Source organism: Rhinolophus ferrumequinum, chromosome 4 (assembly GCF_004115265.2).
Source record: "Rhinolophus ferrumequinum isolate MPI-CBG mRhiFer1 chromosome 4, mRhiFer1_v1.p, whole genome shotgun sequence".
Taxonomy (NCBI): Eukaryota; Metazoa; Chordata; class Mammalia; order Chiroptera; family Rhinolophidae; genus Rhinolophus; species Rhinolophus ferrumequinum.
The window spans coordinates 51,983,592-51,998,522 of record NC_046287.1 but is presented as its reverse complement, the minus strand read 5'-3'; the positions used below and the strand labels follow the sequence as shown (position 1 = coordinate 51,998,522).

The following is a 14,931-nucleotide window of genomic DNA, read 5'->3' as shown; positions in this document are numbered from 1 at the left end:
AATAACATATTGAAAACTAAGTCTTGGAAAATGTAAACAACTTGTTCAGAACCTGAGGTGGAAGGTGGCAGGGCCAAAATATAAACCACATTTGTTTCACTCTGGAGCTAATCAGGCTTTTGGTAAAATATTTGGACCGAAAAGAGAAAGAGAGAACATCTTTTAAAAATAAAATGGAAGATTTCCATGAGACTGCAAAATCAGTGAAGTTTCTGGGAAACCTCCATTCATATCACATATTGCATGCACAATAGAATATTCCAGAGAATATTCAAGGGAATAAATAACTATTCTGTTAAAGACAAATGCGTTCAGGTAAAAGCAAAATAAGTACAGTGTCTGTAGGAAAAGAAAGCAAAGCAGTAAACATCTATGAAAATATGAAACATAAACTTAAGCATGCCTATTTTAAATTAAGAAAATATTAGTTTAGATTTTTTTTATGTAGCAAGTGTTTTCTTCAGACTTGAAATAATACTTTAAAAACATGCTTCTCAATGTATACATTTTAACAGCTTCAGACAGTCTAGAATTTCTGCCTCAGCTGATTAACTAAAAATTTTCTAATTTTTAAAACATGGAATAACAGATGTAATGATTGTATTCTGAGGTTGTGCAAATGCACAGGCCTAAAAAGAATAGTGTTAAAAAGAGTTATCACATAAGAAAATCTGTTAAGAAATGTCCCTTGGCATTTAAAGGTGGAAATATAATGTTAAAAACTGCAATTCCTTTATAACTACGGAAGTTTTCCAACACATTTTTACATTAATCTGATAAATTCGATAGGAGCAGAACATTTGGGTCTATTCTGTGTTTCTTTAATTGATTTGTGAAACAAGGGTAGCCATAGAGAAAATGTGACTCATTAATGCAGTTACTATGGTAGACTTTCTACTATGAAAATATGTAAAAACATTGTAACAGGCAGAACAGCTGTGAATAAGGATGGCTTTAAAGAAAGAAGTAACAAAACATCCAAAGCAGCTAAAATCTGAAGGGCACAATACTATATAGCATAGCCATCATCTATTTTAAATATGTTCTTATTTTTCTAACAAATACTTCTTAAGAAATTACTACTTACAAGGCACCATGATAAGTTCTGTGAGGGATGCAAGGGTCAATCAGAGTAGGTAAAGCTCTAATCTTTCCTCCACACAAAACAGAACAGGATGTTGACAAAAGTCAAAGTCAAACTTCCAAATTTTCCATCTTTCTTTCATAATATGTGGGCACGTATATTATAAAGATTAAATGATAATGCACGTGAAGCATTCAGGACTATGCACGGTATATAATAATTGCAAAATCACTCTTGGCTGTTATTAATTATAGTAGTGCTGGCATTATTGTTCCTAATAGTATTGAACCAAACAAACTGGAAACATAATGAAGGACAGACACGATGAGAGCACCAAGACCCAATGAAGCTGACAGAGACCAAAGAAATACTAGACTGCATTGCTTCCTATTTCAATTAACCCTCTCCCTGACTGTTTTCCCAAAACTCCTACAGGAGACTTACGTGTTCTAATTAGACAAAATTAGTTTTACTAAATGAGTGATGCCTCGACACTACCAAGCCATTATGAAAATATCTGAAGTTTAATCTCAGCAGCGTAACTAAAACTTGGCTACAAGCTACACATTGAAAAACAATGGTCCATTCCATCATGTAGTAGCAGAAATCTAACTTTTAGAAGAAAATACATTATGGAGAGAAAAGTTTATTTCAAGAAATACTCTTCAGAAAAGAAAATGGAATATCAAAATGGCAGTTCAATAACAATATTTGAATTATACTCGCTGAAGCTAGTCATATTCATTATTTTTCCTTATTCCAGAAAAAGTCACTGGGCTTTTCAAGGAGTTTTGTTGAAAATAAAAACATGACTTTCTCCATTAGATGTTCCTCGCGTCCCATCAGCCTATCAGTGCTATTTGCCTCTTCACTTTTCAACTCTCCCTTTAAGAAATTTGATACCTATTAACAACTTACCTTCATTTTAGCCTTTTAGGACTCTCTCCAGATCTGATCTTAGAGTATAGATTATTACTCACAAAAGTGGGCCAAAAAAGAGCAATACTATTTTTTGGTATCTCCCGATAGCATAGATATCCAACCACAAGAGTTTTTGTTTGTGTTTTTTTAAAAGTGGTGATAGAGCAGTTTGTTAAGAGAAAAAGCACACTCCAAAGAAATAGGAGCAGACCCGAGCAACAGAGAATGTGTCAAGGGCCCCCCAACCACAAGAGCTTTGAGAATGCATAGTCTAATGTAAGAAACACAGCATTGATAACAATTATAATATTCATTGATTGTGTTTGGTTTTCGTAAGTTTCTCACACATCCCTCTACTACAATTGAAGGGAATTTGAGGAAGAGTTTGAAGAATTTGAGGACAGTTTATCTTTTAACAAAGCAAGGCAATAGCATACTTTTGTGTCTGATGGGGAGACTCACACACACACACACACACACACGATATGTGAAATATATATATGTATGTATGTATATATATATATATATATATATATATATATAGTGATGTGTGAAACGGATAATTAATCTTGAGTACACTTCGAAAGCATAGAAAAATTTACTCATAATATCAAACTTTGTGTAAAGTCTTCTCAAAACAAAATATTATGTCGAGGGCAAAAATAGTTTACAAAACAGAATCCCTAAAACAAAAACTTTTAGAAAAAAAACCAATTTGCTATTGCTCAATATTTGACAGAGTAAAATACAACCAACTTCACAATTAGAATAGCATTTAAATATTTTCCATAAGAAAAACATTTGGGTTTGAAAACTACCTTCTTAAGTATAATATTGACATACCATTTAATCAGAAAAGGGATTTGAAAGCTTATGGGACTGCTAATATCTGTTGTATTGTTTTCTGTATTGGGACAAAACCCTTTCAAACTGGAATCTGGTTGATTTATACATTATTTCAACAAAGCTAATTCTAATATAAATGACCATAAATAATGAAATTATTGCAGATTATGCATGCATGGTTCCCATGAAAAAAACAGAGCTTTTCGTATTACTTTTGCCATATCCATATGACCTATACCTACTAATTCTTTGTAGTTCTCATTCACCCAGCTAGAAAAGTTTAATTAGGGGAAATCCTTTCAAGATCTAAATATTTACCTAAAGTTGGACATAAGTCAATGAAGAAATTAAAGAAAGCATTGTTTTGGGATAAATATTTCTTCTGGAATGGGAATACAAGAATTTAGGTGTGGAAAACTGGATTATAAAGTTTTATTTGATCAATGATAAGCAGTTTGCTTAGGTGGTTACTTATGAAACCAGTAGGAGTTGAGAGTTTTAAAAGAATTTCTAGAGAGCAAGATTGAGAAGTATGTACTTGACTTACTAGAAAACAGAAAAAAAATTAGGAATTCTTAATCTTGAGATGGGTCTGTCTGATATAGGTTGATCATACATATGTCTATGTATAGAATGAGTTGCCATAAAAGGAGAATGAAAGCAAAGTTTCAGCTGTTGACTGGTAATAAATATAATATAAGGATGATCTGGTCTCTAATGCAATTATATAAATGGAGCATCCAAAATAAATTATGGAAAAAATAATGGAAAAAGTTTGTGACTAATGACCATAGGTGTTTGAAGGAGAATTAAAAACTCATTTTTTTCAAGTTTTCAATTCTGGGGAATTCAGAAAGATAGTATCACTATAATAAGAGAGGGGTGGTAGTTTTCTGAGGGCTGGAATGGAGTTGATAAAATAAAACAGAAATAACTATAGCTGATAGAAGTAAAGAAAAATATTTGAACTGAAGACTTTCTATGTGTGCATATGTATATAGAAAGACTTTTAAGCATTAATTGGACATTGTAATGTATCATACCACTGGTAATATGTCCTATGCCTAAAGCAATGTAGGATATGTAGCCCTTTGCATAGCCTCATAATCACCAAGAGTTAAAAAAGAAACCAAAAAAACCCAAAAAATCACCATCTTCATCTAATGTTGTTTCATTTTACAATTGATCAAATATTTTAATTTTAAATTACTAACTTTATAGTTGCATTGTCATCTCCACAAGAAATGGTTTTTTCTTCTGCCATGACTTTTTTGCATTATTTTAGAGTGTTTCTCTTTTTTAATGATGTATACTCAGAAGTAACTGGACATCAGTAACTTAACAGTGAAGAATATTAACTTCATGACACAACATGCAAATATGTCTGAAGTCAAGGAGGGTAAAACCAAAAATAGAAATACACTTGACTATCTGGAGAAAGGTAACAATAAGTTACACAATTGGCTGTTACATTTTGAATTTCCCCTGGACATTTCTCTCTGGATGCCATAGTGACACCTCAACTTCTACATGCCCTAATCTATTTCTTTATTTTCCTCACACACTTACCTCTTACTCCTCTATTTTCTCTATTAGTGGACATGTAACTGTCCCCTGAGTTGCCCAAGATAGAAAGTGTATAAACATGCCTGATTTCTTCCTTCATCCTCAATCTTAAATTCAAATAATAAGTTCTAATGTTTGAATTTTTAACTTTCGTTAAATTTATATTCTATCTCACATTCATCTCATTCAGCAATTTTGCCAAGCACTACATTTATGTCATGTATTGTGCTAGGAATAGATCAAAAAATGAAAAAAGAAAAACAATCCGTACCCACCTGGAGCATACAATATAGTAAAAAGAACAGGCATGAATCAATATCATAAAAACAGAATTAAAGTTGCATTTATATGTGATAGTGTGCCCAGATATTTGATTAATCAGGAAGGCTTCAATGAATGGTGGTGGCACTTTAAAGTCAGAAGAAAGGGATAGGAACATTCCAAACAAATTAATAGTCATGAGTATATGCAAAGGATGATGTTGGAGGGACACAGCAAGTATGGCTGAAGGAAGAGGAAGGGAGGAAGGGAGAGAGAGAAAAGGAGAGGGAGCGGGAGAGAGAGAGAGAGAAAGAAAGGGATGCATGATAAAAAATGAGAAGATGGGGGCCGGACTGGTGGCTCAGGTGGTTGGAGTTCCGTGCTCCTAATGCCGAAGGCTGCCAGTTCGATTCCCACATGGGCCAGTGGGCTCTCAACCACAGGGTTGCCGGTTCAACTCCTGCAAGGGATGGAGGGCTGTGCCCCCTGCGACTAACAACAGCAACTGGACCTGGAGCTGAGCTGCACCCTCCGCAACTAACATTGAAAGGACAACAACTTGACTTGGAAAAGTACACACTTGGAAGTACACACTATTCCCCTTCCCCAATAAAATCTTAAAAAAAAAAAAAAGAGAGAGAGGATGAGGAGCATGGTAGCCTATGTTCAGATCTTTATCTTCATCGTTCTTGACAATTACATCAGCGTACAAGTTGGGCCTCTTCTCTTTTCTAGAATTCCTAGTCAATCATTTGCATTTTCTCCAGATTTATCTTTTTAAACCCAAAATTTATTTTGTCTTTCTAATGTTTGTAATTCCTTCAGCGGGTTTCCCTTGCATACAAAAATCAAGTCTACTTCACCGCCTCATGAACTCTACTCACCTACACAGCTGTACTTAAACACACTTTCTCAGAACAGGAGATCATCTTAATTCCATGACTGTGTATCTGCCATTCCCTGTGGCTAAATATTCTTCACTTTCCATCTTGTGAAAGCGCAATCATCCTTCAGGGTTCAGATCAAATATCAACTCTTTCCTTGATCCTTCTAGCTAAACATTTGATCCCCCTACACATTATACGTACTGTATTTTGACAAGTACAATGCACTCCCGTGTATAATGCACACCCAAGTTTTTGGCCCAAACTTTCAGGGAAAAAAATCTTTCGTTTTAATTTTTTGAATTCAAATTTTTATTTTTTTATATTTAGGTACTTGTTTTTTGTATTATAAAGAAATGTTAGCATTTAATAAATTAATTTGTTTATCTATTATTGCACTTTTAATTCATAACCATAAATAAAAGAATTAAAATCATTTATATAGATATAGAATTAGTACTAGCCATGTATAATGCATATCCTTATTTTTCCCTCACAATTTGGGCAAAAAAGTGCACATTATACATGGCAAAATATGGTATGTATATCGATATACATTCCATTATACATTCTAATGGTTTGTTTAACTGTCTCTCCCCCTAGACTGGGAGTCACTTGATATTAAGAAGAATCATATAGAAATCTGCAGTATCTGGTTTACAACAGACTCAAAATTTAAAAATCAGTGGAACAATTTAGGAAAGAAAGGAGACTTCATAACATTCAACCTTTCCAAATAATTCTGTAAAAACCATTGTTACATTCAACTTTATAATATATGTTAAAATAGATTAAATTAATGCTTTAGGGAAAATAGGTTCCATAATTTTTTTAAAAAATGTTTCCATGAAAAAAAAATAAAAAAACCTGTTCCTGGACCCTCTAACAATAAACCTTTGGACCCAAGTTTATATGAAAAAAAAAATTTCCATAACAAATAATTCTCAATAAGTTTTTTGAATTTTCATCCATAGAACTGTAGCATGCTATAATATTTTTTAAAGTAAATGGTGGTATATTAGTTCTCTAAAATTTCTCACTATTTCCCAGAAGAAGCTCTAGAGCAGCAGATAGAAAAAAAAAAAAAAAAAAGGATGAGTTGCTGTGTGACTTCATGACTAGAGTTAGAAGCTATCATGAAACAGTTATTTTCAATTTCCCCTATCTCAAACAGTCTAGCCATAGGAGGAGGAGAGGAAAGCCTGAACTTGTAACAACACTTCAATCAATCAGCACTTGCAAAAATCTAAAAATTTAGAAGAGTAAGTGGATAATGTCAAGATGTTGGTATGTGCTATGCTTCTTGCACCTACTAACATAAGGCTCCTTCTTGTTTTGTTTTGTTTTTTTTCTATTTCCTGTTATATTACTCTTCCTATACCCTGGGATACATTCTCCTCTTATCCAAATCTACTCAATCTTCAAAACCCAGGTTAGCTGTTTTCCACCGTAGTCTAGATAATCTTTTAGTCTGTGATCTCCACTACTACCATTCTATGATTCCATAAGTAGCTGTCTCTCTCATTGATAATAACACTAGTAATAATCTAGGCCACTATAGGACCCAATACATTTTCTCAAATCTGGTGTCTTAGTTCAACAATAAATACAGACAGCTTGCATAATCAAAAAAAAGGAAAAACCTCAGAATTCTTAGTCAATAGATAATGAATTCACTAGTTCTCAAACCAATTAGCTCTTTAATCATGAGATTGACACATAATTTTCAAATATTTTTTCTTACTTAATGAAAATAACAATATCTATTTCAGAGCCCAAATCAACTGGAGCCCTAATTTACATGGGTTTCTTAAAGACTAAAGAGCTTGTGTATTTTATTATTATCTTAAAATTTATACGAATCTTGTTTAGTTTCTCCAACTGAATATTTATTTAGCTTGTTGAGAGGAGAAATTGACCATGTCTGGGCTTCAACTCTTTCATCTAAAATAAAGACAATAATGCCACCTAATCGGGGTATTGAGAGGGTGAATAATATCAGATCGACATGGCATAACCAAGAGCTTGTACATGGAGCATACTAATCACTTAGTTTCTCTCTTCTCTTTGCACAGGGAACATACTAATCACTGAGGTTCTCTCTTCTCTTTTCTGTATATTCTGGAGTGCCTAACTCAGAGCTTTGTATAGTGGCTGTTTACTCTAGTTTGAGGAAAATCTGTTACTTTTCTCTTTGGAAATGGATATACCCTTTAAAAGAAAATCCATAACAAAAGTACAGCTGCCCAATGCAGTTCTTTTAAATATAACAAACATAATTAAACATTAAAACTCATATTATTCATTCCTACAAAATTATTTATGAGAACATATCACTCAACATTATGAATTTATGTATAAAATGCCCATGTCTACAAATTTAAAAAAAAAATTTAAAGTATAAAGAATTATTGAGCTTTCAAGGAGAAAACAGAAAGACGTGCTCTGGACTCCCTATTTGAAATAAAAAACACATCCCTTCCTCACCTACCCTCACCCTTCACATGATTGATTCTCTTAAACCTGTCCTAAAATTTTCACGTAGTCAATGTATTTGCCATTCTCTAATATGATAATTTACTCATGAATTATATTTATTGATTATTTTCTGTGTCTTTCCACCTCCCTCTAATGTAATTTCAGATAGGCAGAACACTTTTGTTTTGTATTCTGATCAACACCCAACATTCTGGGAACCTAGAAGCCTTGCAGAATACGTGGAAGAGATGCAGTATCACTCTTGGCTACACTAACTGTCTTGTTTTCTGGTTCTTCTATTTCCCAAAACTTTAAACTTGACAAGAACAGGGTTCAAAGATTTGGTTGTCAGGTCACAATTTTCATTTTAAATACTTTTTTGGAAATTGAACAGAAGCCAACTCTTGCAACACTGAAAAGAAAAAGTGTCTCTCATTATCGAACCGGGGGAGTGGGGAGGGGAATAACAGTCTGGTCAAAGATCACCATGACAGCAGCCAGCTGTTTCTGTTCTAGGAAGGAACACGCCCTTACTGGGTAAGAGGCTCCAGTTAGCCTAATTTTGGTACAAACTGGATGGTTGAGTCCTACATTTTATGCTTTCAAAACTCATTTTTCAGCCTTGTAAGTTACAGCTGAGCCAGACATGTCAATCAAACAAAGACTGGACATTAGAGATCCCTCAGATATCCCATCTTTCCATGCACAGGAGATGGACTATGAATTTCAAAAAAAAAAAAAAAAAAGACTCAAAAATAGTATTGATATTTTTACTTTTAACAATGAAAAGTGTTTACTCCAGAGAAATACTTAAGTTCCAATATTAGGTGTTAATTTATGTGTACTATATTCAAAACTCATTTAAAAACTGTTAAATACAATGTGGTGTCCTGGGTGGTTCCTGGAACATGAAAAGGACATTAGTGGAAAAACTGGTGAAATTCAAATAAAGTCTGGAGCTTAGTTATTAGTTAAATCCTTGTGTTGGTTTCTTAGTTGTGACAAAGGTACCATGGTAACGTAAGATGTTAACATTATGGGAAACTGGAGGAGGGGTATATAGCAACTCTCTGCACTGCCTTTGCAACTTTTCTGTAACTCTAAAAATAATTCCAAACTAAAAAATGGAGAAAAATAACAAAGTAGATTGGTCAAAACCTTACAATAAATATTGAGAATATAAAATATGGGCTATTTTCTCCAACTCTTGTTTTTATATTTCTTTGAATTGCACATGTTTTTACCACTATTTTACTATTACAATTGAGACAAGTATAAAAAAATATCAAAAAATAATTTTTGTCTTTCTATAATCTATAACACATGATTTCTAATAACTTTTAAATTCTGTACTGAATAACAAGGCAAAAATACAAAGTTCACCTGATTTTATTAATAAATTGTTTCAGTTCAGTAGGAACCCATTTAAAATAATTCATTTTCTTGCTGGACTCTAATGATGCTTATCTTTAGGTTTTTAAAATGCATATAATTAGGTAAGGGTTAAAAACATGGGTCATCATGACCCCTTTGCTGAAGAAATTTTAATGGGTAATATTTTCAAAGCCATTATCACTTTAGTTATTCTTTTTTTACACTTGGGAATATTTCCAAATACACTTTAAAAGTGAATATTTGGCTAATATGAGCCATTTGGCAATTCTTTGATCCTGGATTTCCCCACATTTCTGTTTGTTATACTATAATCAGAAATTATCTTATGAAATACGTAAAATTTAATAAGGCTTTCATTTGAAACAAAACATAATTAAGAAAAACAAAACTGGAGCCAAAATAGCAAATTTTACGATTAAGTAAAAGCATCATTTACCCTTGGGAGGAGGGGAAGGAGCAGCCAGGAGGCATGTGGGCTGATGGTGGTCCCTGCATCTACTGCTGTCAGTATATGAATGTTCACCCAGCTGCGTTCCTTAAGATGTGAGCCCTTTATCATATGTAAATAATACTTCAAAAAAAAGAAAAAGAAAGCATTAAATAAACCCAGAAATCCATGAAATTGTAGTTAAAGAGGTTCCTGAACATGGGAGCTTTACTATGAATTTTTAGCACAAATAGTGACTGTACCTGGCGCATCAAAAGCATCTGAGGCAAGGTATTTCCAGACGCTCCCTAGGACTCTGTCTTATGATTAGGCTCATTCTTTGGTTAACTAGTTGTGGGGAGTTTTTTTGTTTTGTTTTGGTTTGGTTTTTGCTTGTTTGTTTAATCTTTATGAAATGTATTGGGGTGACATTGGTTAGTAAAATCACACAGGTGTCAAGTGTACGTTTCTATAATACATCATCTATCTATCGCATTGTGTGTTCACCACCCAGAATGAGTTCTCCTTCCATCACCATATATTTGACCCCCTTTACTCTCTTCTACTCCCCCTTCTCTCTTACCCTCTGGTAACCACTAAAGTGTTGTCTGTGTCTATGACTTTTTGTTTGTTTGTTGCTTTTAATTTTATATGCCACATATGAGTGAAGTCATGTGGTTCTTGACTTTTTCTGTCTGACTTATTTGGTTTAGGATGACAATCTCAAGATCCATAAATGTCAAGTTAAAATACTGCATAAGATGGCCTGTAAGTGAGACCTGACAAGTGAAGAAACATGGGAAAATCCCCCACACACAAGATGATGCCAAATCATTCTCAAATCATTTTATCTTATTTCATATTGAGCCCAAAACCAATCAACAAATATTCAAAGAATACTGCGTGCAAGTGTTATGATGAATATACAGAAGAAGAAAAAGGAGCCAGACCACAGAAGTCTCTATTCTTTAGCTGTACAGACAGTTGTACAAATGAAAACAGCCTTCTTAGGTGATACGTAATAAGTACCAAATACTGACGCATTACTAGGCTTGCTGTATGCTGGGCAGGTAGGGCTTTCTAGCCTAACACACAGCAATTTACTTACCAACTGAATATACATGCAATAACATTGAAGTGGCTGGTAAACTTGAGTTAGATTTATAGAAAAATGAGAATAGGTAACATTCTGGTGTGTTATTTAGCAATATTTAGCTATGAATCTTTTTTGGACAGATATGAAATGATGGCACATTGTCATTGAGGAGTGTATGTGGAAAACAGAATATTCCAGAAAAAATCTAAAATAATATTATAATTCTGTTAAGTATACATCCATAGTATGTTTATGTGACTTATAAAGAAGCATGAGATCAAATGCTGTATGATTTATTGAAAACTGTACATTTTTAAACAGTTTAACAAGCTTTTTGAAAATGCTAAAACTCTAAAATAGCAACACTTTTTAAATTTAATTAGTGAAGCCTACATTAGAAAAACTATGTCTTATTGGGAAATTTAAAATTCAATATTAAACATTCTTGAGATATTAAGCATTCTTGAATATATATATTAAACACTGAAAATTCATTTTCCTTTTCAGAGTTACAGTTTTAAATTCCAACAAAAATGTTAATGGTTCTAACATGTATATAGACAATTAATAAATAACATAAATGAACACTTCAAAAGTAAAAGGGACAACCTACGGTTTTTGAGTCTTACTGAAAATGAATCAGAATAACTAGAATAGAAACAAAAGCCAAAGAAAGCTGCATAGATTCAAACTGTATAGAATTTTCTCAGTTCCAGAAAAATGACTCTACCAAACAACAACAAAATCATAGTTACCTTCTTGAGTAAATATTTTAGAGTAGTACTAAACAAGTAAATTTTCCCTGCAGAAAAGGATAGTACCTATAATAAATAATATTCAAGCAAATTTCATTGACAAGGAATAGCATATATTACCAGTCACTAAGGCTTGCATCTTCAAACTTTCCATCTCAGATCTATAAATGTTATGAGTATATACGTAGAAAGAGATATATAGACATGTAGACATATGTACTATACACTATATATACATGATATATATATATATACTATATATAGATACTATATAGTATATCTATATACATATGTACTATATATACTATATACTTTACTTTATTTAGCTATGAATCTTTTTTGACAGATATGAAATGATGGCACATAGTATAGCATAGTATATACTATACTAAAAGTTTATAAAAATTTGAGGCAAACCATCATAGTGATAACAGTGGTTACATCTGGACTGTGGAAAGTGGGTAAATTTTTATTTACTAGGTTAGAATTTTCTGTTATTCTCCAACTTTATAAAAATCTGAAATTATTTGGGGACATTTTTTATCAGTATAAAATTTCTGGATGCTATAAAAACATAGATATGTAAAATTTTGCACATAGGAAGAATTTGAAAATATTAATAGAGATATTTTGGAGAACTGGGACTCAAGGAGTTATTGATTTCTTATTCAATCCTTTACTGCTTAAATCTGCTGTATCCTATATCCTCTATACAATAGGAAAATTAAGGTTTATTTTTAAAACTAAAATTTAGAGGCAGGGGAATACTAGCAGAGAAGGTTGAAGAAGACTGAGGTATCCTAAACCTACTAGACATTGAAGCTCATTACATTATAAAATTACTTAAAATATTTTATTTAAAACAGAATAATAAATCAATGGAAAAAAGTCTCAAAGAGGTTCAACTATACCTGAGAAACTTAATAAACTTTCCAATTCAAACAAGTTAAAAAGAATAATCTAATAAAATTTTTTGAGATATTTAGCAGCAGTTTAGGAAGAAAAAAAATCAAAGAAAGGGGAAGTTAAAGCTGGTATGACATGACTTACCAAAGTAAACGCCAGAAGGATTAATGAGTTGAATACCAAACTAAAACACTAAATTATTAAAAAGTCAAAATAGCAGAGAATACAATGCCTATTTAAGAGGTTATGAACAAACATATTTTTAGTTTTGATGTATGAGAGAAAATCAAAGTAAAAGTTTATCACATTAAAATATACAGATGCAAAAATCTCTGTACAAGTTTTAAAAAGCAGCAAAATATTGTGAAAATATTTACATCAAAATTTTGATATATAATTAATATGCCTAATATAGAGTTTATTCAAAATTATAAAAAATAGGAGAAACAAAAGAGAGAATTTATAAATAAATTAGCAAAAGATAAAATTAGAAGTTATCAAAATATGTGGAAAGAAGTTAATTCTTATTTGTAAGAAGAAAATAAATTTGAGATACTGTTTTACAACTACTGAACTAGCCAAAATAAGTTTTAAAAGATAAAATGTAGTAAGTCTGTGGAAAACTTACATTTGAATTGCATACATTTATAACTCATTTTGAAAGCAAAATGGCAATAGGTAGCAAGGGTGATAAAGATGTTTATCCTCTTTATCACAGACATCCCATCTAAGGAATTTATATTGAACATATAATTCCTCAGAAACAGAAGAGATCTGCACAATAATTTTGGCATATTCCACTGCTGCAAAAAGAAATTAGAAATGATTATGTTAAATAATTATATTAATAAGCTAATATAGATATGTGAGAATTACTTAGAAATAGGGAAAATATTTATTGTGCAACAATAAGTGAACACAAAAATATACATGTTGCATTTTTTTCAATTATGTAAAAAACATGGATGCTAAAATGAAAAATATAAAAATAATTGATGTGTTAAATTATAGTAAAAATATGAGTATTTCCTAGTTTAAAAATGTTTAAAACCAACTGTTTCTGATAACTGATACAAAGATATGATAACCAGATAAAAATATGGTTCTGCAAAATAAAAAATACTTTTTATGAATAAGGCATTTAGTGAAAATAAGTTCAGTCAGAGCAGCTAATGTGCGTGTGCGTGGGGCAGGAGGAGCGGGGTAGAGGGTCTGGTAGAAGAATACCTGAATACCCATCTCTATGTTTCCCATGCACTTCTCTTCAGAAGTACAAATATATATATAAATGATTACACATGTTCTGTTTATCTCATAGTCACTGTGAAGGTTAAAGAAAATAGTAGGTGTGACAATACTTATCCTAATACATTCCTGCCTGGCATATTCTAGGTGCTCAAAAAAGTGTTCTTCAATATAAAAGCGGCGTCATGCCAAGGATCTGTTCAATTGTGATCGTTAATGCAATGCGAATGCTCATCTTCATCTTCGAAATGAAACTGGAATTGAGCATTTTGGGAGGCCTCACCAAATCTGAGGTTTCGGAAATCTATAAAAATCTGTGGAACAAGTGAAATGTGAAGAGAGGCAGAAACTACTAAAGCAGCATTTCAAGACGATTATGAATATGTGGATCTCCTAGAAAAGCATACATTGAAGAAAAGCTTTAAAATCAGTGTGTATGTGTGAATAAAATAAACATTTTAAATCAAGAAACAAAATAAAGCACAAACACACACCTGCCTGGGCTATAATCTTTCCTTGGTTTCACAGCATACAATGCACCCTCAGGAAATGTTTGTCTTTGGCTGACCTTCTGTGACCTTGGTCCACAAAATCTAATTCTCCTCTAACATGCAGTGGTTTTTCCTGGAGTGCTGGACAATGCTTCTGACATAGGCATGAAGTATCTATTTCAGGAAAAAGATGTGCCCCCTTTTCCTCCTCTAGAATTAAAGTATGGCACAGATAAATACGTCTACCCCCACAATCTGCTCATTGGAGGACAAAACGTGCTGTGCAGCCTATTAAATCTGTCAGAGCTCCGGCTTTGCGGGAAAGCCACATCTGGTTTAGATGGGAAATTCTGCAGTCTCCAGATTATGTTCACCTCTCACTCCCCCAAACCGATGCTATCCTGCACACCTGTGAACGGTGGGATCCCTGACACCTAAATGCTTCTGTGTCCAAAACGTACCTGTTTCTTCTGGACCCTGAGTGGCACGCTTATTCCTCCTGCTTTGACTGGAGTTGCTGTTTCCTAAAGCTGGTGCTGCAAGGATGCCCTAAGAAGAGGAAAAAAAATTCCAAGT

At 32.8% G+C, this 14,931-nt stretch overlaps 1 protein-coding gene across 1 annotated transcript in view; it reads right to left on the bottom strand.

The window, feature by feature from the left end:
• Positions 1 to 14,931, bottom strand: part of TNFSF13B (TNF superfamily member 13b) — a 30,597-nt gene that overhangs the window by 15,072 nt on the left and 594 nt on the right. The window contains exon 2 of the mRNA XM_033104617.1: positions 14,817 to 14,904. Within this exon, the coding sequence (XP_032960508.1) occupies positions 14,817 to 14,904 (88 nt within the window). The remainder of the gene's footprint in view (positions 1 to 14,816; positions 14,905 to 14,931) is intronic.